General features: G+C 38.6%; 1 protein-coding gene and 1 long non-coding RNA gene across 2 annotated transcripts in view; one reads left to right on the top strand and one right to left on the bottom strand.

Annotated features, from left to right (window-relative positions):
- Window positions 1-23489, top strand: part of Itfg1 (integrin alpha FG-GAP repeat containing 1) — a 123393-nt gene that overhangs the window by 72604 nt on the left and 27300 nt on the right. Inside the window, exons 9-10 of the mRNA NM_028007.3 lie at window positions 1294-1388; window positions 3939-4111. Of these exons, the coding sequence (NP_082283.2) occupies window positions 1294-1388; window positions 3939-4111 (268 nt within the window). The remainder of the gene's footprint in view (window positions 1-1293; window positions 1389-3938; window positions 4112-23489) is intronic.
- The window catches only part of Gm39214, a 40058-nt gene continuing 18458 nt past the window's right edge, over window positions 1890-23489 (bottom strand). The window contains exons 3-5 of the long non-coding RNA XR_879039.3: window positions 13671-13842; window positions 7263-7324; window positions 1890-4281 (exon numbers count right to left, since the gene is read on the bottom strand). This is a non-coding gene — a long non-coding RNA (predicted gene, 39214). The remainder of the gene's footprint in view (window positions 4282-7262; window positions 7325-13670; window positions 13843-23489) is intronic.

Here is a 23489-nt window from a genome sequence, read left to right as displayed (position 1 = left end):
CAGAAATAATTCATTTCCAAATCCATTTCTTTGCTTGGCAAATAAAGATGTTTTTGGCCCACTCCAAAAAAAAAAAAAACTGCAAGTGATCTGGAAAACATACTTTATATTAAGGTCAGACTCCATTGGCTAAATCTATATTCTGTAAAGCCTGTTTAAATGAATTATTGAGGTATTATAAACTTATTTTAGTCATATACTTCTCTTTATATATCTCTGTACTGTGAGGACTATATCTGTATTGATAATCCTTTGACTTCCATCCAGCTGTAAATACTATATTGGGCCCAAGTGAAATGACAGAGTAAATCAGTGATTAAAAAAGCTCAAAAGATGCCCTGAATTTAAGGGTTAAATTACTATCTCATCACAGAAACACTTAGCTCTAGGCCCTCAGGCCTTCTAACAGTGGGGTCCTCATATATAAGGGGCATCAAAAGAGGTGATCTCAGAACCCTTGAGATATGATATTTTAAATATAGAAAGAAATAGCTACATATATATTATATCTGTCTCAGAAGGTAGGTACAGAGCAGTAGCACTCTTGCAGAAAATCTAGTCAGATGTAAAGAACCCTTGCCAGGCAGCCTGATGTAACCTATAAAGTTGCCAGTCAAAACTGCAACGAATATGTACCCTTCATTTGTGTCCTTGTTGGTGAAAATATGTGGGTGTTTTGAGAAGCCAAAGTATAGAAAACTCTGTAACTCATATGGTGAAGTTTATGCTGAATAAAAGGCACTTAAGCTACTTAAAAGTCCACCACATTTAAAATTGGCTATATAATGTGTTACTGCGTGCATACACGTGCTTCTTCTCTCTCAACAGAGTTAATTATGTAACATAACCTAGAACTACCTCTAAAATATTTTGGCTATTTGGGGCTGGCCTTGTAGCTCAGGGGTAGAAGCACTTGTCCAATATGTACAAGCACCTGAGTTCATTCCCCAAAATGAAATAACAGAAATAAATACTAATAATTCTAAGTAAGTTCTAAAATGATTTAAAATCAGGCTTAATTTCAATAATTATATATAAAACAACATCTAGCCACAAAGAAGTTTGCAATTTAAAACAAGACTCAGAAATAACACAAAGCAAGATACAGTCTAGGTAATAAGTGACCACGACCTGAGTAATGTTTTAAATGACTCACCTTCATTATTCAGCCCTGTGTCAAGTTGTTTGGTGTTATCCAGACTGATGGATTCACTTAACAAATAGGAACCTTAGCTATCACACATGCACACTTTATTCTGCACTGTTATGGACTCCGGATGTTTCCCTTGGCAGATGGAGATGGACACATGGATCACTTGCTGCCAGGCTGTGAAGATAAGGACTGTCAGAAAAGTGCCATATATTTAATGAGATCTGGAACAGGACAGGTATGCCTGCTTTGGAGATGCTATGAATGGTGTTATAGGCTTGAAAAATCTTGAAAGCTAAAAAATATCTTTAAGGGAGCAGAACAGAGTGAAATTTAAAATTATATTCTATAATGTAATTACTATTAATGAGATATATAACAATATAGTAAAATACATTTAAATCTTTTGTGCTACTGAGGTAGAAAATGCAGCTGTGTTGATTTTTGGTGAAGAGAACCATGCTAGATCCATAGTTAAATGGAATGTAGCATTTTAGATGCCAGTACTATAGAAAGGACACTGTACGTAATAAGATGTATGTGGCAGATGCTCCATTCTCAGAGCTAAGTCTGTCCGTGTCTATGTGTGCAGACTCATGTTAGTTTCATGCTGACTTTTTGCCTGGTGCTTGATAATTTAGAATCATTGAGAGGCGTGATGGAGGATTAATATGGAAATAATAGGTCATGACACTTTGAGTTCATCACCTTTATTTTCTTGTCGGGGGGGGGGGGGGGGAGTTAGTAAAAGATAGGATATCATGCTGACCTTTATAGCCCTTAGGAGCCTTATAAGTAGAAAACAGCACATTTATATTCACTTAATAAAAGAAATCTTTATGCATTTAGCATTTTAAAAATAATTGAAGTATCATGTTTTATTATCTTTGTATAGTTGTATATTTGTGAATCGTTTAAACATTAGGTCAAGAAACTTCCCATCATTAGTTCATAGGTATAAAATTTTATTTATAACTCAATCTGTTAAGTGATAGACCACAATGGGAATACTTAAAAGTTATATATATATAGTTTCCTATCTCTAGGAAGACCAATGTATTGTTCTTTGATGAGTGTTACAGATACCACATTAAGTGAAAAATTCTTTGTTAAAACATAATATGCCAGGCAGTGGTGGCACACGCCGTTAATCCCAGCACTCGGGAAGCAGAGGCAGGTGGATTTCTGAGTTTAAGGCCAGCCTGGCCTACAGAGTGAGTTCCAGGACAGCCAGGCTACAGAAAAACCCTGTCTCGAAAAACCAAAAAAAAAAAAAAAAAAAAAAAAACCTTAATGGAAACACTTGATCTGCCATGGATTTACCCCTCATTCAGACTGTTGACTGCTTCAGAATTTAGAAAATCTTTTTCTTTTTCCAGTTTAGCTTATTTTAGGATTTTGTTGTGTGTTTGTTTTTGTGGGTTGGTTTTGGGTTTTTTTGGTTTGGTTTGGTTTGGTTTTGGTTTAGAGGTTTTGTTTTTCAGGTAGGATCCCTCTGTATCTGTCTGTTCTGGAACTCACTATGTAGACCAGGTTGGCCTTGAACTCATGGAAATCCACCTACCTCTGCCTCCTGAACATGAGGATGTAAAGGCGTGCAATCCTACAGTGATCATTGCTTTAGAATATTGTGCCAACTTAGCATTTTGTGAAATTTCCAGTATTTTTCAGCATGCAACAGTAGCAGTTTTGTTTTCTTTTGTTTTTTCAAAATTAGGTAAAAATTTTTAAATGTTTGTTTAGGGTGTTTTGTTTGTCTGTCCCTCCTCCCCACAACAGAGTTTCTCTGTGTCGCCTAGGCTATTGTAGGACGAGCTCTGAAGAACAAGCTGTCCGCAAAGGCAGAGACTTACTTGCCCCTCCCTGCCTCCCGGATATTGTGATTGAAGGCATGCACTACCACTGCACAGTCTAAATGTTTGTTTTTTAAAGTTCACAAGATAGAAAGTAATACTTTTTCCTTAAGTAAATTTATTCAATGTTTTATCACTAAGGGTCCGCCCAACCCCCACAATGGCAAATTAAACTTTCTTAGGAAAACTTACAAAATTTTAGAGATAGTCTTTTTTTTCCCTAGACCTTTTATTTTTAATCATTTTTAATATACTTTAGTTTGCAGCAATCAAGGTTAACCATTTGCTTGTGAGGGGGAAAAAATGCATGTGTGGGCATGTTTGGCTACTTGCCAATTGAAGTATACCTGCTTCCACTTAAGACATGTCTAGGATCAATGCTAACATAATGATTCCTAAGGGAGTGTGACACAGCTGTAATGTTAATGCTATGATCTCTACTCTTCAGATTCTAGTTTTATATTAATTTATCAAAGCATGAGGAGACCTGTGCAAATCAGAAGAGGGAAGAAGCTCACTTTACAGTCAAGCTAATCTTTTCTATTCTCTTCCTTGTAATCATTATAGACCATGAAGATTTACTAAAACTTTTGCTTCCATCTATTTTGGTGTCATAGTAGATTCCCCTTGTCTGTGCGATGCCTGTCAGGTGAGGACAGAGCTTGTTCATTCCTACGGTTGCATGTATGTGTGAGGACCCTGTGGCTCTGTGTGCTGTTCAAGCAAAGATGCTCAGGACAAAGCCTATGGAAGACCAGTCCTCCCAGGGTCTCACACGTACATCAGAATAAATGATCATGCCGGCCATTCTGTGAAAATGAAATAAAATGATGACTGTCTTCAGCACTTTGGATGGATCGTTCCTTTTGCAAATGGTGACTATTTCCCTAAAGTGATTATAAATACTCTTTTTTTTTTTTTTTCTTTATCCTTAGTGGGTTCCTGTGCTTCAGGATTTTAGCAATAAGGGTACACTCTGGGGCTTTGTGCCATTTGTGCATGAAGAACAACCAACCACAATACCAATCCCACTCACACTTCACATTGGAGACTACAACATGGACGGCTACCCAGATGCTCTGGCTATATTGAAGAATACATCTGGAAGGTAGGGGGTAAACTGCATGGCAGACACTTGCAAAATGTCTTCTCACAGCTACTTGTGACTGACAGTACTTAATCTGGTACAGTCTCTCCCAGGAGGAGTCAATGGGGTCAGCTTATAGTTTCTTGTGTAATCGGTGAACTCATCCCATGGCTTTTTTATAGATTCATTTTCTGTAGAGGAAAAAAAAAAAGAACATTCACTGTAAAATAAAGTTATTTTTCATTCATCAAAAGTTGATATTTAAAACATTTTTTTTTCTAAAGATGAATGACAGAACATTTTTGAGACTAAATATTGGTGGTTAAAATCTGATCCTAGACTTCAGGTTCAACCCAGCACTGTGTGACCTGGGACAGATCGCCTAAACTGACAAAGTAAGAAAAGCGAGTAATGAATATACCTCTGCATGAGTGAAGTACAGCAAATGAACGAGCCATGTCGAGAACACTCTGCACAGAGTGATGCTGTTCTGAGTAAATATTTCCTTATGATTACTTGTTTTCTAAAAGCATCAGAATTTCCAACATGATTATTGATATAATTTATCTATATATGAGGTATGTAAGTATATTCATAACATAACCAGTGACTTTGATACTGTGGCAACTTTAAAAAAAAAATCTGAAGATAAGCTGAAATTTGTATTTAATTCAGTGTCACCAGACTCCACAAATGTGGCTACCCCTAAGTTTCTCTTGTTTTTTTCATCTTACATCCTGTTGTATTCTTTGAGAGGTCATCTTTCCTGTTCTACTCACCCACATGTTCTGAACATTATTTCATTGTTTACTTAGAAACACCATGAGTGGGTACTTCTAAAATAGTTTTAGAAAATTAAGAGTAATCTGAACTTAAATTCACCTATGAACTTTAATTTTATGTGTTTGGCCTAAAAAAGGACAAATGAACCATGAGTTAATCACTCTTTTACAATACTGTCAGAGTAGCCTGGACTGTATAATGAGACCTATCCTTTTACAAGGGAAGAACAAAAACTATAAAGTCTTATAAAGAAACATAAAATTGCTTTATTATGGGTATAAACTGTATTTGCAAAAATAATATTCCTTAAATTTATTTAAGCCTGATTTCTCTTCCTTAGAAGAGCATCCAAATAATTTTTATTTTTGCTTTAAATTTCTTTGCGAATTTTTTTTAAACTTTCAAATATTTAAACAGTATACTTTAACTTTTGGTTTGTAATGATGGTATCTACAGCTGATCAGCAGACTCACATTGAATTTATAGCAAGAAATCCTAATTTCCAAGGCAGTCATAGGAATTTATTTTGTTTTGATCTGTCTTGTTTTTAGATCTAATCCAGGCATTGTGGTGCACACTATAAACCCAAGAGGCTGAGTAGGTAGACTTTGAATAGGGAGATCCCGTCTCTAAAAATAAAAAAAAAAAAAGTTAGATCGTTTTATAAATACAACTATTAGGAGTTTAGAGTCTCATCTGTTACTTTAGCATAGGTGAGACTTAACAGGTAAATGTTATCATATCTCAGTGTCAGTTGAGTGGCTAGCTGAGAAGCATCTGAATTCTGCACTAGAAAGTCTTGGAAGTACAGAATCAGGAAAAACATGGTGTGTATTTGGATCATATCCTACATGCATTTACTTTTGTTTAAAAGTTGTTTACAATGTCCCTGGTTTCAGGATTGGCAGTGTTGTGAGCATCAGTGCTAGTGTAAGTCCCCGAAGCTGGGCCTCCACTCAAGTCCCGGGATGAGCGGGCCAGCACCCCAATGACCCGAGAGAAAACCACACCTGATGCAAGCTGCAAGAGGTTTTATTATCAGCTAGCTGAGGACAAACTCCTCATACCTTGCAGGGCAGGGGAGTTCGACCCCAAGCGGTAACAGTAGGGGGCTTTTAACAGCTGGCTGAGGAATTGGGAGGTGTTGGGAGGAGAGTTGACTACAGCTCCTTTCTGGCGAGGGGGGGAGTGAGCTGCAGCCTCCTCTCTGGTGTCTATCTCCATGTCCTTGTAGGTCTTCCTACAATTATCGCATCTCTGGCTATAAGGCACAGAAACAAAAAGGCTTTTTGCTGGCTATAGAGAACAAAGAGCTTCTTTCTGGCTGTATTTTTAGAGATCAGGGAAAACAGGCTTGGGGACCATCTAGGGGCTTTACCTTCCAGGGAGAAACACTCTAAGTCGGGGTCTCACACTAGGTGGCATGTCTAAATTTCCAAGGATGGCCACAGAGTACAGATTTTCTTTTTCCTGTAAATTGGATCAGGAACACCAAAGTAGATGAGTTTCAGAAAACATATTTTGAGACCATGGTTCAGTTTATTTTGTGCTTTTTATTGTTTTTGTCTTAAGAACAAGGTTGGCCAGGTGGTAGTGGTACATATCTTTAATCCTAACTCTTAGGTAACAGAGGCAGGCAGATCTCTGTGAGTTTGACACCAGCCTGCTCTACAGAGAGAGAGAAAAAGGGGAGGTGTGAATTCCAGGACAGCCAGCGCTACACAGAGAAACCTTGTCTTGGAAAACTATTTTAAAAAATAAAAAGAGCGAGATTGCTTACCAGCAATACACAACACAGGTATGGTGATGCTGGCCTGCAATCCCCGCACTCAGGAGGTGGAGTCAGGAAGATCAGGGCTCAGGACCATCATAGCTACCCAGTGAGTTTGAGGCTAGCCTATAAACATGAGATTTTTGTCCTCCAAACCAACCAAACAAACAAACAAAAATCTTCTGACAATTTCTTATCACTGTTATAGGATTTAAAAAGTTTTATTGTCTAATTAATTAAAACATTGTAGAAAGCTTCCTAGACCTTATTAAGCTTTTATAGGAAAACAAAATGTGGAAGTAAAAAAGAAAGCAAAATCTAAGATCCAACCGTGAGAACATCTATAGTAAACAAGTGGTCAGAATATATTGCCTGGGAGCCAGCCAGTAAAAGTGCTGCCTCCAAGTCTGGTGACCATTGTGAGTCCTGGGAAGTGAAAAATGGAAACATAACAACTAGAAACTGAGACTTTGTCAGGAGGCGATTACTGGCAACTTCTGGTGACAGTGTTGGCTAATTAACTATCGAGTTGTAATCTGCATTTTCATCTGCCTCCTCAGTCTTATTAATTAATTGAGCTTTATGTTGATAAACCTATCTCAAGATAAAGAAACTTACCTTAGATTCCAGATGCTCTGTTTTGAAGGTCAAGGAGGTTCATACCATAGGGTCCTACAGTCCTATGAAGGAAATGTTTTTCATTGTCACTATGAAAAATATCAGCCTTTTTTTTCTTTCATCATTTAAGATACTATCACATTTCTAATTTTAAATTTAGTAATGCAAATAACTCATTATACTCCCTGTTTGAAGTAATAGTTTTCTGTTTTTCAATGAATATGAGAAATGTACAAGCTTCCTAACCTGCAACAAGAGATTGCACAAGAAAATTTGCATTTCATGAATATTCTTCCTAGGAATGTTTACTAGTTGTTTGGCAAAATTAATCATGGTTAACTATGTCACATACCATTTTAGTGTTTCTACCTGCTCAAAGGTTATTAAAAAGTATAGTCTGTTTTTAATATTAACTCTTTGTTACTGTAATCATACAACACAAAGTTATTTGTAAGGAACTATTGAAATTACAATCAGAGTCAAGAGCTATCTCAGCTCTTCACCCACGAGTCACTCACAATCACAGCATTCACTCACTGACTGATTTTCCCACTCTGTTGCTACGATTGTTTGTGTGTCTTTTGTTATGAAGTGTGCCTTTTACTCTTTTTAAATTTATGTTATTTTTCTAAGAAAGGAAGGCTGGAGATGTGGCTGAGCAGCTAAGAGCACTTGCTGTTCACTGAGAGGACTGGGTTTGGTTCCAGAAACCCACATGGTAGCTCATAACTGCCTATAACTCTAATTCTAGTGCTCTCTTCTAGACTCCATGGGTGCTAGGCATGTAATATACATACATATATACAATCAAATATATATATGTATATACATAAAAAGAATAAATCTTTAAATAGTTTTTATGTTATTTTTCTTTTCTTTTTTTTAATTTTGTTTTATTTTTTTACACTCCATATTCCATTTCCCACCCGCCCCCATCCACCCTTCAACTACTCCACATCCCACACCTCCTCTCCACCTGACCCTGTCTCTACATGGATGCCCCCACTGCTAACCTCACCTGACCTCTAAACTCCCTGGGGCCTCCAGTCTCTTGAGGGTTAGGTACATCATCTCTGAATGAACACAGAAAGTCCAGAAGTCCTCTACTGTATGTGTTGGGGGCCTTATGTCAGCTGGTGTATGCTGTCTGTTTGGTGGTCCAGTGTTTTAGAGATCTCGGGGTTCCAGATTCATTGAGACTGCTGGTTCTCCTACAGAATTGCCCTTCTCCTCAGCTTCTTTCAGCCTTCCCTAATTCAACAACAGGTGTCAACTGCTTCTGTCCATTGGTTGGGTACAAATGTCTGCATCTGACTCTTTCAGCTGCTTGTTAGGTCTTTCAAGGGCAGTCATGATAGATCCCTTTTTGTGAGTGCACCATAGATTCAGTAATAGTCTCAGGCCTTGGGACCTCCTCTTGAGCTGAATCTTACTTTGGCCTGTCACTGGACCTTCTTTTCCTCAGGCTTCTCTCCATTTCCATCCCTGTAATTCTTTCAGACAGGAACAATTATGGGTCAGAGATGTGACCCAAAAAAATGTGTGATGGCAACCCCATCCCTCATTTGATGTCCTGTCTTCCTGCTGGTGGTGGGCTCTATAAGTTCCCTCTCGCTATTGTCAGGCATTTCATCTAAGGTCCTTCCCTTTGAGTCCTGGGAGTCTCTCACCTCCCAGGTCTCTGATGCATTCTTGGGGGTACCCCCAACCTCCTATTTCCTGAGGTTGCCTGTTTACATTCTTTCTGCTGGCCCTCGGGCTTCAGTCCTTTTCCCTCACTCAATACCTGATCAGGTTCCCCTCTCTGGCTGGATTCTCAAGTAGCTTCCTAGAAAAGTCTCCATTGTCTGAGATCTTCCCAGTCTTAAAAGTGGTTTTACTTTTCTTAAAGTCGATTCACCATCAATTCTTAACACACATTTTCTAGTAGAAAATTTCATGCTGACCCAGAACTCTGACCAGATCACCTGTGTCTTCTGTCTGAGATCCAGAACTGGTGCTTCACCTAGGAGTTGTCAAGGTTATTGTGTTGAGTTCAATTGTATCTCATAACAATATCTTTTTTAGAAAGGCTCTTGTTCCATTTTCCTTAAGGTGAAATTAGAAAGGGCTTCTTGATCTTTTTGGCTTTTCTCTGACCCTCCCTTTTGACATTATTTGTCATTTTTATTTTTTCACTGTTTTCTTAGGGGTCCATTGCTATAAAAAGACACCATGACCAAGGCAACTCTTATAAAGAAAAACATTTCATTGGGACTGGCTTACAGTTTCAGAGGTCCAGTCCATTATCATCATGGCAGGAAACATAGCAGCATGCAGGCAGTCCTCCAAGCCCAGCCCCACAGTGACACACTTCCTCCAACAAGGCCACACCTATTAACAGGGCCACTTCCCATGGGCCAAGCATATTCAAAAACATGAGTCTATGGGGCCAAACCTATTCAAACCACAACTACTATGTTCTAGAAAAGTAGCTTTCCACAAATGAATAACAATTTTATTACAAAACTGAGTAAGACAAAACTGGGATTTATTCTCTTGTGTGCAGTGGATAGAACTTTTGATTCTTTTTTTTTTTAATGTTTGTAGAACATGATTTTAATATTTTCAATTGTTAATATTCAACAAACAGAATAATTATTTTAAGATATATTTCATTGTTGTGTCTCTCTTTTCATTTCTGATTTTATTAATTTGGATTTTGTCTAAGTGCCCTCTAGTTAGTCTGGCTAAAGGTTTATCTATTTTGTTGATTTTCTCAAAGAACCAGCTCCTGATTTTGTTGATTCTTTGTACAACTCTTTTTGTTTCTGTTCACTTTATTTCAGCCCTGAGTTTGCTTATTTCTTGCCATCTACTTCTCTTGTGTGCATTTGCTTCTTTTTGTTCTAGAGCTTTCAGGTGTGCTGTAAAGCTGTAAATGTAAGCTCTTTTCAGTTTCATTTTGGAGGCACTTGGAGCTATGAGTTTTCCTCTTACCACTGATTTCATTGTGTCCCATAAGTTTTAGTATGATATGTCCTCATTTTCATTAAATTCTAAAAAGACTTTAATTTCTTTATTTCTTCCTTGAACAAGTTATCATTGGGATTATTTCAATTTCCTTCAATAGTGTTGAGGCCTGTTTTGTGACCAATTATATGGTCAGCTTTGGAGAAGGTACCATGAGGTGCTGAAGAAGAAGGAATTCTTTTGCTTTAGGATGAAATGTTCTATAAATATCTGTTAGATCCATTTGGTTCATAACTTCTGTTAGTTTCACTGTGTCTCTGTTTAGTTTATGTTTCCCTTATCTGTCCACAGGTGAGAGTGGAGTGTTGAAGTCCTCCACAATTAGTGAAGTGCAATGTGTGCTTTGAGCTTTAGTAAAGTTTCTTTTATAAATGTGGGTGCCCTTGCATTTGGAGCAGAGATATTCAGAATTGAGAGTTCATCTTAGTAGATTTTTCCTTTGACCAGTATAAAGTGTCCTTCCTTATCTTCTTTGATAACTTTAGGTTGAAAGTTGATTTTTATTCGATATTAGAATGGCTACTCCAGCTTGTTTCTTGGGATCATTTGCTTGGAAAATTGTTTTCCAACCTTTTACTCTGAGGTACTGTCTGTCTTTGTTCCTGAGGTGTGTTTCCTGTATGCATCAAAATGCTGGGTCCTGTTTACATATCCAGTCTGTTAGTCTATGTCTTTTTTGGGAAATTGAGTCCATTGATGTTAAGAGATATTAAGGAAAAGTAATTGTTACTTCCTATTATTTTTGTTATTGGAGGTTGAATTATGTTTCTGTGGCTATCTTCATTTGGGTTTGTTGAAAGATTACTTTCTTGCTTTTTCTAGGGTGTAGTTTCCTTCCTTGTGTTGGTGTTTTCCACCTATTATCCTTTGTAGGGCTGGATTTATGGGAAGATACTGTGTAAATTTGGTTTTGCCATGGAATATCTTGGTTTCTCCCTCTAGTATAATTGAGAGTTTTGCTAGGTATAGTAGCCTGGGCTGGCATTTGTGTTCTCTTAGGGTCTGTATGACATCTGCCCAGCATCTTCTAGTTTTCATAGTCTCTGGTGAGAAGTCTGGTGTAATTCTGATAGGTCTGCCTTTATATGTTACTTGACCTTTTTCCCTTACTGCTTTTAATATTCTTTCTTTGATTAGTGCATTTGGTGTTTTGATTATTATGTGATGGGAGAAATTTCTTTCCTGATCTAGTCTATTTGGAGTTCTGTAGGCTTCTTATATGTTCATGGGCATCTCTTTCTTTAGGTTAGGGAAGTTTTCTTCTATAATTTTGTTGAAGATATTTACTAGCCCTTTAAGTTGGGAATCTTTGCTTTCTTCTATACCTATTATCCTTAGGTTTGGTCTTCTCATTGTGTCCTGAATTTCCTGGGTTAGGAGCTCTTTGCTTTTTGCATTTTCTTTGACTATTGTCAATGTTTCTTATGGTAACTTCTGTACCTGAGATTCTCTCTTCTATCTCTTGTATTCTGTTGGTGATGCTTGCATCTATGACTCTTGATCTTTTTCCTAGGTTTTCTAACTCCAGGGTTGTCTCCCTTTGTGATTTCTTCATTGTTTCTATTTCCATTTTTAGATCTTGGATGGTTTTGTTCATTTCCTTCACCTGTTTGATTTTGTTTTCCTTTAATTCTTCAAGGGGTTTTTGTGTTTCCTCCTTAAGGGCTTCTAGCTGCTTACCTGTGTTCTCTTGTATTTCTTTAAGTGAGTTATTTATGTCCTTCTTAATGTCCTCTACCACCATCATGAGAAGTGATTTTAAATCTGAATCTTGTTTTTCTGGTGTGTTGGTGTATCCAGTACATGCCAAGTGACCTTGGTTTCTGTTGCTTATGTTCTTACACTCCAGCCATCTGATTATCTCTAGTGCTACCTGCCCTCGATATATCTGGCTAGAGCCTGTTCTCCCTGTGATCCTGATTGTGTCAGAACTCCTCAGAGCTCAGCTGTCTCTGTGAACCTGTGATTCTGGGATCCTGTGATCCTGAGATCCTGGGTGTGTCAGAGCTCCTGGAAGTCAAGCTTCCTCTAGGACCCTGAGATCCTGGTGTGACCAAGCTCCTGTGATCCTGTGATCCTGTGATTCTGTGGTCCTGGGTGTGTTAGAGTGCCTGGGAGTGGAGTTTCTGGACTGGCTGCAGAGCTCAGAACTTCTGATTCTTAGACCCACACACTTTCCTGACCAACCCCTTCTCAGCCCTCTTTTCTTTCTTCTTCTTCCCCCTCCCTCTTCCTTGTCTCTTCTTTTTTTGGTCTATGCTGAAGATGAAACCTACAAAATTCTTAAACTACTAAATTTCATCCCAAGTTCATAACACCTCTTAAAGTGCCGTGTATCAAACCTGAACTTCATAAAATAAAGGCAGCAGCTGGTGTGTTTTTGTTTGCCTCAGTGGGCCTGTGATGGTTGGTTTTAAGTGTCACAACCTAGAATCATCTGAGAAGGGACTGTCAGCTAAGGAACTATCTAGGTCAGGTTGGTCTGTGAGCAAATCTGTGAAGAATTGATTAGGAAGACCCAGCCCACTGGGCTGCACTGTTCATAGGTAGAGGGACCCTGCCTGTGTAACTAAGGATAGTTCCCTGAAAGTGAACAGGCAACATCGATCCCTGTTTCTCTGCTCTTGACTGTGATGTCATGTTAATAGTGGCTTGAGTTCCTGCTTAACTTCCCTTTAATGCTGTATCTGGAATTGTAAGGTAGATTAAACCCTTTGCTTACCTAAGGTACCTTTTGTTATGGAATTTTATCACAACAAAAGAAATATAAATAGAATAGGTCCAATTTTTAGTAGATTTTTTTTCATACAATATAATGATTACATGTTCCTCTCCCCCAACTCCTCCCAGATCCACCCCACTTCCCCATCCACCTAATTTTTTTCTTTTTTCTCTCTCATTAGGATACAAATAGGTATCTAAAATAACAATAATAATAAGATAAATAAAAAACAAACCAGAATAGGACAAAACAAACAAACCTTGTATTGGGTGGGGGGAAACCAAAGAAAAAGCACAAGAAATACATACAGATGCTGAGATATACACAGTCACGTAAACAGATACAACATAAAAACAAAATTGAAACCATAAATATAAGCAAAAGATACATAGGCTAAAAGGAAGAATAGGAAAGGAAAGGAAAGGAAAGGAAAGGAAAGGAAAGGAAAGGAAAGGAAAGGAAAGGAAAGGAAAGGAAAGGAAAGGAAAGGAAGCGCAGATAACACATTATGATACCAAAAAAAATGGGGTTTGCTCTTAAATCTTCTTTGTATACCTAGTGAGACTCCATTGGAGAAAAACAACTTTTACTTTGTGAGCAGTTATAATTTGGAGATGATGTCTAGGCTAAGGATAGGGTTTTGTGTCTACTTCTCTTTCAACACTGGAACTCACCTTAGATCTCTGCATGCTGCCACAGTCTCTGTGGTCAGATGTGTGTCAGTCCTGTTGTGTTTAGAAGGCCTCGTTTCCTTAGTGTCTTCCATTCCCACTGACTCTTACAATCTTTCTGGCCCACACTTTTGAACAACTGTGTATAGTTGATAAGCATTCACTGAAGGCAACTCTATGAAATTTTAAGGTAATAGAACATAGGTGTTGAAAGCCAATCACATTATTTGTGAAAAATTTTAATGTCTCACAGCCATAGTAGCCTCATAAGCACAACAGAAATAATATTCTGTACCTCATAAGATTGTAAGAATGAAACCAAACAAGGTATCTTTGTTCTATACCCTACAAATAGTACATAAGCAGTCTAGTGAGTGAGGGGCTACCCAGAACATAGTATCAAAACCTATAAGAACGTGCCCATCTGCCAGCACTCATATACTAACATTGTCTGGGAACATCTCTGCACCTAGTCAGTGCAGGATCTAGCCTTGCATCCTGCTTGGGCTCTGAGGAGCCACCCAAATTCAGAGCCCCTGCAGAGTAGCTGGAGCCTATCTATATTAAGACTGAATCACAGTCAGAATGTTCCCTCTACCTACCCTGCTTCCTAGTCTTCCTCAGATACAGTGGTCCTGAGAATCCAACCTAAAAACTGTCCTGTCTTCATAATCTTCATGTTATTCCCCCTCCTTGGAAGCCAAACATGCAGAAATCATTCTTGAACACCATTTTAAATGCATGGGTCTCACACTCATGCAGCATGCTATGTTCCTTTTCTCAACTAACCAACAGGAGCCGAAGGTCTAGAAAGGCTTGGATGACCTGATATGTTAGTAGATCTGTGAAGAATCAGAAATAACTCGGGTATGTTGGCGCATTTCTTTAATCTTACTAGTATTTGGAAGACAAAGGGTCAGGTATTCAGGATCGTTCCCAGCTACCTAACATGTTTGAGACCCTGTCTCAAAATAAAAAAGAAACAAAGAAAAGAAATAACTTATCTTTGAATAAAACATATGGTTGTACTACAGCAGAAGAAATTTACCAAGGCCCAGACAGATTGTCTCTGGCAGAAGGTACATAAAGAAAATTGTAAGAAATACATTGTATGACATATCTGAAATTTGGCAAAATAGTTACTGTTGTTTTTCTGACACTTTTTAATGGGACAGCAATACTTGACCTTTTAGGTCACTTTTAACTTTGGTTCTAAATAAGCTCCTATCACATATAATGGTTTTGACAATTTTCCATAGTTTTATTTCTTCAAGATAAATATTTCACTGATTCCTTGAAATGCATATATGATTGAAGAAAATTGTAGAATCTTGTGTGTCCATTTCTGGATTTAATAACACATTAGTGAAATCACCTTTCCCAACAAGTAAGAAATACTTCCCTGGGAATTTTGTTGGTGAGATGTTATAATTACTATGTAGTTTCAGAAACAAAATTATCCTTCCATGAATTACATCAAGCACATGGTGTTTTTCAAAGATGTATATCAAAAATAGCACACTCATTCCTTTTTTGAATCTCCAGGGAGCACATAGTTTTCCTGAGGTTGACTCTGGGGAAGGCAAGTATATTGACTTAGGGCTTAACCAACAAGTAGTTGAAGAATGCGCTGAAGTACTACTAGGGGTTTGGCTAATTTATGACAGTAATCAAGTGTGATCAAGTGTGAGCAAAGTATTTTCTAAGGTTACTATGTAATAACACACTATCTGCTTAGGTAAGCTATATATACTCATAACTAGATGTTCCAACTACTAAGAAAGAAACATGCTCCACTATGTTCATAGCAGCCTTATTTATAATAGCCAGAAGCTGGAAAGAACCCAGATGCCCCTCAACAAAGGAATGGATACAAAAAATGTGGTACATTTACACAATGGAGTACTACTCAGCTATTAAAAAGAATGAATTTATGAAATTCCTAGGCAAATGGATGGACCTGGAGGGCATCATCCTGAGTGAGGTAACCCAATCACAAAAGAACTCACATGATATGTACTCACTGATAAGTGGATATTAGCCCAAAACTTAGTATACCCGAGATATAAGATACAATTTGCAAAACACATGAAACTGAAGAGGAACGAAGACCAAAGTGTGGACATTTTGCCCCTTCTTAGAATTGGTAACAATCACCCATGGAAGGAGTTACAGAGACAAAGTTTGGAGCTGAGACAAAAGGATGGACCATCTAGAGACTGCCATATCCTGGGATCCATCCCAAAATCAGCCTCCAAACTCTGACACCATTGCATACACTAGCAAGCGTTTGCTGAAAGGACCCTGATATAGCTGTCTCTTGTGAGACTAGGCAGGGGCCTAGCAAACACAGAAGTGGATGCTCACAGTCAGCTATTGGATGGAGCACAGGGCCCCCAATGGAGGAGCTAGAGAAAGTATCCAAGGAGCTAAAGAGATCTGCAACCCTGTAGGTACAACAACATTATGAACTAACCAGTACCCCGGAGCTCTTGACTCAGCTGCATATGTCGGCCATCACTGGAAAGAGAGGCCCATTGGACACGCAAACTTTATATGCCCAGTACAGGGGAACGCCAGGACCAAAAAATGGGAATGGGTGGGTAGGGAAGTGTGGGGGAGGGTATGGGGGACTTTTGGAATAGCATTCTAAATATAATTGAAGAAAATACGTAATAATAAAAAATATTTAAAAAAAGAAAAATACATAGTATTCTTTATACTATAACTTTTAATAATTTTCTAGTTTATTGATATTTTATAATATATAATTGTTTAACAATTTTCTTTTTGTTTTTTGTTTTTGTTTTTGTTTTGTTTTGTTTTTTGAGACAGAATTTCTCTGTGTAGCCCTGGTTGCCCTGGAACTCACTCTGTAGACCAGGCTGGCCTCAAACTCAGAAATCCGCCTGCCTCTGCCTCCCGAGTGCTGGGATTAAAGGCATGCGCCACCACTGCCTGGCTAACAATTTTATTTATGTAGATATACATACCATAAAATGCATGCATTGAAAATATGAGGTGTATAATTTAATGGTCTTTGTCACATTTATATATTTTTTATAGTCAACAAATTTTTTTTAATTTTTAATATTTTTATTACGTATTTTCCTCAATTACATTTCCAATGCTATCCCAAAAGTCCCCCATACCCTCCCCCACACTTCCCTACCCAACCATTCCCATATTTTTGGCCCTGGTGTTCCCCTGTACTGGGGCATATAAAGTTTGTGTGTCCAATGGGCCTCTCTTTCCAGTGATGGCCGACTAGGCCATCTTTTGATACATATGCAGCTAGAGTCAAGAGCTCCGGGGTACTGCTTAGATCATAATGTTGTTCCACCTATAGGGTTGCAGATCCCTTTAGCTCCTTGGCTACTTTCTCTAGCTCCTCCATTGGAAGCCCTGTGATCCATCCAATAGCTGACTGTGAGCATCTACTTCTGTGTTTGCTAGGCCCAGCATAGTCTCACAAGAGACAGCTATATCTGGGTCCTTTCAGCAAGATCTTGCTAGTGTATGCAATGGTGTCAGCGTTTGGAAGCTGGTTATGGGATGGATCCCTGGATATGGCAGTCTCTAGATGGTCCATCCTTTCGTCACAACTCCAAACTTTGTCTCTGTAACTCCTTCCATGGGTGTTTTTTTCCCAATTCTAAGAAGGGCACAGTGTCCACACTTCGGTCTTCATTCTTCTTGAGTTTCATGCGTTTAGCAAATTGTATCTTATATCTTGGGTATCCTAAGTTTTGGGCTAATATCCACTTATCAGTGAATACATATTGTTGTCTTTGTCACATTTATAAATTTGCATCCATCCCTTATTTAGTTGTAAGACTTACCTATTACCCACAAAAGAACATTCTATTCCTTAAGCCCTTATTTTTTAAATAGCAGGACCCAGTCGTCGTCCCCCCCCAAAACTAACTGTCTCTATATACTTGCCTATTTGAAGTAAATGGAATCATAAAATAAGTGACCTTTTATTGTAGTTCACTATGTAGGATAACATCAAATTATGTATTTGTTTCCTAATGCCATAGTCACAAGTTGCTAAGAATAGAGTATCTTTTTAGAGTGTGTATTTATTCTTTTACAATTCAGGAAGCTCAGAGATCCAGAATGACTTTCACTGAAATAAATACAATAATGGTTTCCCAGGAGGTTATAAGCCCCTCAAATCCCTTGAGGTTGCCATTTCCTGATTTGCATCCTTCCTTTTATGTTCAAAACATAACGTCTTGGTAAGAGACTTTCCGAAAACAAAAACTACAGGAAGAGTAAAGTAGATGACACTGCAAGGACCAACACTATACTGTCAACACTCCACATCTCTAAGACCTAGAGTCAGCAAGGCAGAGATCCAAGACAGTCAGGTCCAAAGGACAGTGTCATTGTGAGTTCTATTTCAAAGTCCCATCGGCTCTAGAACCCTGAAGAATCAAAGTATCAACTCAAATTTGAAGCCAAAAAAAAAAAAAAAAGAATCAAGCAGGAGGGCAGGGCATCCCATTTACACGTTTTGTCCTGTTTGGCTTTTTTTAATTGATAAAACATATTTTCTTCAATGTCTGGATATGCCAGACATGGACCTTATCCAGAAACACTCACAGAGATATACCCAGAGCAAAGTTTCACTAAATGTCTGGGTACTCTATGGCCCTGTCATATTGATACAGAAAGTAATCATCAGTCTTTATGACGCTGCTTACCCCTTGCTTTGCACTCCATCCACCCTCTGTTCTCTGTCTCTCTCTGTCTTCCCTTTCTTCCTCACTCCCAGCCCCTCCCCTATTGACCTACTTTACTTCATGAGGATTCCTATGGTCATCTATGAGGAAACATTTTTTAGGCTACTAGAACCACCCTCTGGCTTCCAAAAGATCAGTACTTATCCTGTCTGTGAAGTATACCTACTTTCTGAGTAGAACGGCATACACCTCAAATCTCAGCATTTGGGATGGTGAGGTAAGAGAATTATGAGTTCAAAGGCAACCTGGGCTATAGAGTGAGACCCGGTCTCAAAAAAATATTTTTCTTAATTTCTGCACGATGGCCATGACAACTTTTATAATGAAGAACATTTAATTTGGGCTGGCTTACAGATTCAAAGGGTTCATTCATTATCTTTGTGGCAGGAAGCCTGGCAGCATACAGACAGGGTGCTAGAGAAGGAACCAAGGGTTTTATATGTGGATTAGCAGGCAGAAGGAAGAAAGACTTCTTGGCTTGAACTTCTAAAACCTCAAAGCCCACCCATAGTGACACACATCCTCCAACAAGGCCACACCTCCTAATAGTGCCATTCCCTGAGTCTATGGGGGCCGATTTCATCCAAACCTCCACATGCCCCAAATTATCAGTTCATTTTATTAGCTGAAATCACATCATCCAAATATTACCAGCTGAAAAAGCCAAGTTTCACCTACACTATATGTATAGGGCTCAGATTATAACAGAAGCTTCAACATTTCTTAGGAAATACATACTCCATCTGTGGACCTCCTACATTGTAGTAAGACAAATTGGTGTTGTTTCACAGCACTAAGCTTGTTTGCTAGTGTCACAGGTCCATAGATGGAGGCTTAGGTTATGCAGCCTTGCTGAGATATGTATATCCTTGGAGGTGGGCTTTGGTGGGTATTTTATCACTTTCAGTTCTCTCTCTCTCTCCTTTCCTCCCCCTCCCTCCCTCTCCTTCTCCATTTCCCTCTCTCTCCTTGTCCCATCTCCCCCCTCCTTCTTTCTCTCCCCTTTCTCCCTGCTGAGAACATGAACTTAATTTCCTATTCCTCCTACTATGCCTCCCTCCCATGGTTTGATGTTAACCCTCTAAAACCATATGCCAAAACCAACTCTTTTTTCCTCCAGTTGCCTTTTGTCATGGTGATTTATCACAGCAACATAATAGTAGCAAAAGGATGACCTTGGATGCATTAGCGAATTCACTTTGGAAGAATCTTTGTTTCTTACACTTTTGCAGAACTGGGTAATATTGTCTAACATCAGTTTATACATGTACATCAGTTCTTAGTATCTCCTGTTTATTATTTAAATGTTTGTAAGATATATAGTTATAATCCTGTTTTTCACTTGTTAGTAGCAATTCCTGTGTTCCTGTTTTATGGATATGCTCAAAATAATAAGCTTTGTTAAATTTGTATAGTTTACATTTTCTATTTTAAGTTTATTAAATTATTTATCAATTCTGTAGTGCCTTCTGCTTGCATTGAGTAATGTCTTAATCACTGTTCTGTTGTTGTGAAGAGACACTCTTAGAAACTAAAGCATTTAGTTGGGGTTTGCTTACAGTTTCAGAGGTTTAGTCCATTATTGTCATGGTGGGGATCATGGCAACACACAGGCAGACTTGGTGCTGGGGAAGTATCTGAGATCTACATCTAGATCTGCTAGCAGCAGGAAGAGGACGCTACTGGGCTTGGCTTGGGCTCTTGAAATCTCAAATCTGTGGCACACTTCCTCCAACAAGAACACCCCTACCCCAACAAGGACACGCTTCCTAATACTTCTAAGTAGTGCCACTCCTGATGATTCAGTATTCAAATATATGAGCCTTGAGGACCCATTTTTATTCAAACTAGCACATTCCCCTCCCTGGAATCCATAGGCTTGTAGCCATATCATAGTGCAAAAAAAAAAAAAAGAAAAAAGTGTATTCAATTGAACTTTAAAGATCTTCAGTCTTTCAGTCTCAAGACTGCTTAAAGTCTAAAGTCTCTTCTGAGACCCAAGGAAATCTCTTAACAATAAAACCCTATAAAATCGAACTCAAAAAGCAGATCCCATACTTGAAACATACAATGACACAGAATATACATTGCCAATCTAAAAGGGAAGAAAGGATCATAGTAGGAAACACTGGATCAAAACAAGATCAAAAAATACTTAGCAAAGGCCAAACTCTGCATCTCATGTCTGACATCAAAGCACTCCTCAGATCTCCAATTCCTTTCAGCTTTGTTGACTACAACACACTTCTCTCTCAGGCTAAGTCCAGACCAGATCTACAGCTTTCCTCACCAAGTATCCCATGACCCCTCCATCACCAGCATCTTGGAGTCTCCAACACCATCTAGGCTTTACCTTCACAGCTTCACACAGTGACCTCTCTGGGCCTCCATGCACAGACACACACCCTTGGCATGGACGCAGCCTCAACAGTCTCCTCAGCTTGGAAGGAAGATTCCACAACCCCTTCCTTGTATCCTTGATGCTAAATCCAGAATAATGTGGCCAAAGCTGCCAAGTTTCTCTGCCTACTACAGCTGACACTTGACCCCTTCTTACAAATACATTTTCAGCTTTCTATCAAAGTTTCCATTGAAAAATCAGCAGGATCTAATGGATTTTCCTTTATAAATGACTTATTTTTTCTCTTGAAGCTTTCAATACACTTTATTATGTATGCTTAGTGTTTTAACTATGATATGCTGTGGAGATGTTCATTTCTGGTCTTGTCTGTTTGGTGCTCTGTGTGCTTCTTATATATGTCTGGTTGTGTCTTTCCTTAGTTTGAGGAAGTTGTTTTCTGTGACCTTGTTGAAGATCCAGCCTATGCCTTTGATAGATCTCCCTTACCAACAACCCCTGTAATTCAAAGGTTTGGTCTTCTCATGGTGTGTTACATTTCCTGTATGTTTTTCTTTCCAGTGTGCTTAAAGTTTTCCATATCCCTGGTTTATTTTGTCTAACTCCTACTTTTCTTCAAACTGTGATATTCTGTCTTCTGCTTGATTCGTTTTACTCGCAAGGTTTTCCTTTGAGTTGCCTAGTTGGGCCATTGGGTCTTTCAGTGGCATCTTCATTTCAGATGACTCCTCTTCTATGCTTCTCTTGATGGATCCTGTTCCTAAGTCCTGTCTTCATCATGGCCTTCAGCTTTATGCTTGTGTTTTCTTGGGTATCATTCAGGCATTTAGTCTAAGCTCTCTCTCTTTAATTTCATTGAGCTGTTTCTGTGTGTCTTCTTTGAATTTGAATTTTTTGTTAAAATTCATGAATGTTCTTTTAAATTCTGTGTCATGGGCCTCATCCAGGTAATTGTCATCAGATATTTCTGCAGGACTGGTGGATTTGGGGAGTAAATACTGTCTTTATCTTTCTTCTTGTCTGTATTTTTGCAATGAGATCTGGATATATGTGCTTCTTTTATTCTGTGTCTGATTTAGAGAGAGTAGATTGAGGCAGAATACAGGATATGTATGTCAGGTTGGACCTAGAGGTTGGATATGACTGGGTAAAATAAAGTCTGATGGATGCATGGGACTGGGATGGTGTACAGAATGTATATCTTGGTCCAAGTCTGGAGTGTGAGATGTAGATCTTGCTAATTCTAGAAGTTGAATTTGTCATTGGAGGGGCCTGTGGGTTGAGGGTAGGGATGGAGTGTCCTGGTGGAAGCTTGGAAATTGATAGAGACACTTTCAGGGTGACTAGAGTATGCTGGGGCACTGCATGTGAAGCCTAGTCTAGATCTTGAGGTAGAGAAAGGTTCTTGGAGGAAAGGTCCATACAGGCTCCCCTAGCTAATACCTATGGAAGAACATGCAGGATCTGCCAAGAGCCATTTTTAATCTACATGGAAAAATAAATTCTACATCTTTCCAGGAAGGCCTTCAAATATCAGGCTACCATTTTGTTTTTATTATTTGTCTGTCTCAGATGCTTGGGTAGAAGGTTTGGTATCCAGTCTTTCCTAGCTCCTTCCCTGATCCTAGTAAGCTGGTCCACCTGTCCTCAGAGGGAAGGGATGCCCTTGAATCCCAAGTTTCCATAAAGAAGTGAATAAAGGCATGAATATTAATCATTTTACATCTGTTAAAAGATGTGAAAACAGCATAAGTGTGTTCACTTAACCTTCTCTAGATACCTTATAATCCTCCCCCTCCCCTCCCAAAAAAAAAAAAAAATCAAATGGAATCATTTTATAGCCAGAGAGAAACTAAAGGTCAATTTCTTATTTCTTTGTAGAACTGAGATGCAAATTTGCCTGTCAAAGTATTAGCAAGTTACATTTATCTGATCCTCCGGCCTGTTTTCTTTATAACAGTTCAGACTACAAGACTAACTACCCACCAATAGTGTCAGACTCTGCATTTGTCATGATTCAGTTCTCCAAGACTACTCTCACTTCAGACTACTATCATAAGTCCTAGCTGTAAGCTGCTCCAGTTTCTGTTCAAAAATTACAAATAGTAAACCAAGTAACGAGGTACATTAAAGCAGATGGAGGGTCTCAGAAAGACTATCGGAAGAGCTTCCCACCTTCACAGTCCACATGTAATAACTCAGATGGTGTCTGAACCTAGTCATGTAATATTTAGGGAGGCTTCAATACATAGGTATAGTCAATTAAATGATATCTGTTGGTAACTGGACTTCAACTCCTACTACTGTATGTTTCCTGCAGATAACAGACCATTTCCAAAAGTTGCCACCCTATAATGTAAGCTTGGTGTCCTAATAACCAGCTGCTACTCTAACTATGTAAGGGCTTGCCTCATTAGATTTATTCTATTTATTTCATTATTCATGTGTGTGTCCATATGTCTGAGCTGTGTGTCTGCCATGTGTGTGTGTGTGTGTGTGTGTGTGTAAGCATGCACCAGTGTAGAATGGAAGAGGTTGTCAGATCCCCAGGAGCTGGAGTTCACGTTTTAGTATATTTAAGAATATTAGATATAATATATTATAATGGCTTATAGTTCACAGACTGAACCTGGGACCTCAAGCATAATAAACATGCACATAGCTGCTATCTGTGTCCTCTATGGTATTTATTAAATGTTTTTCTAATACAAA

The sequence above is a fragment of the Mus musculus genome, chromosome 8 (assembly GCF_000001635.26).
Source record: "Mus musculus strain C57BL/6J chromosome 8, GRCm38.p6 C57BL/6J".
Taxonomy (NCBI): Eukaryota; Metazoa; Chordata; class Mammalia; order Rodentia; family Muridae; genus Mus; species Mus musculus.
The sequence above is the reverse complement of the archived record's forward strand: the minus strand, read 5'-3'. Positions and strand labels throughout refer to the sequence as shown.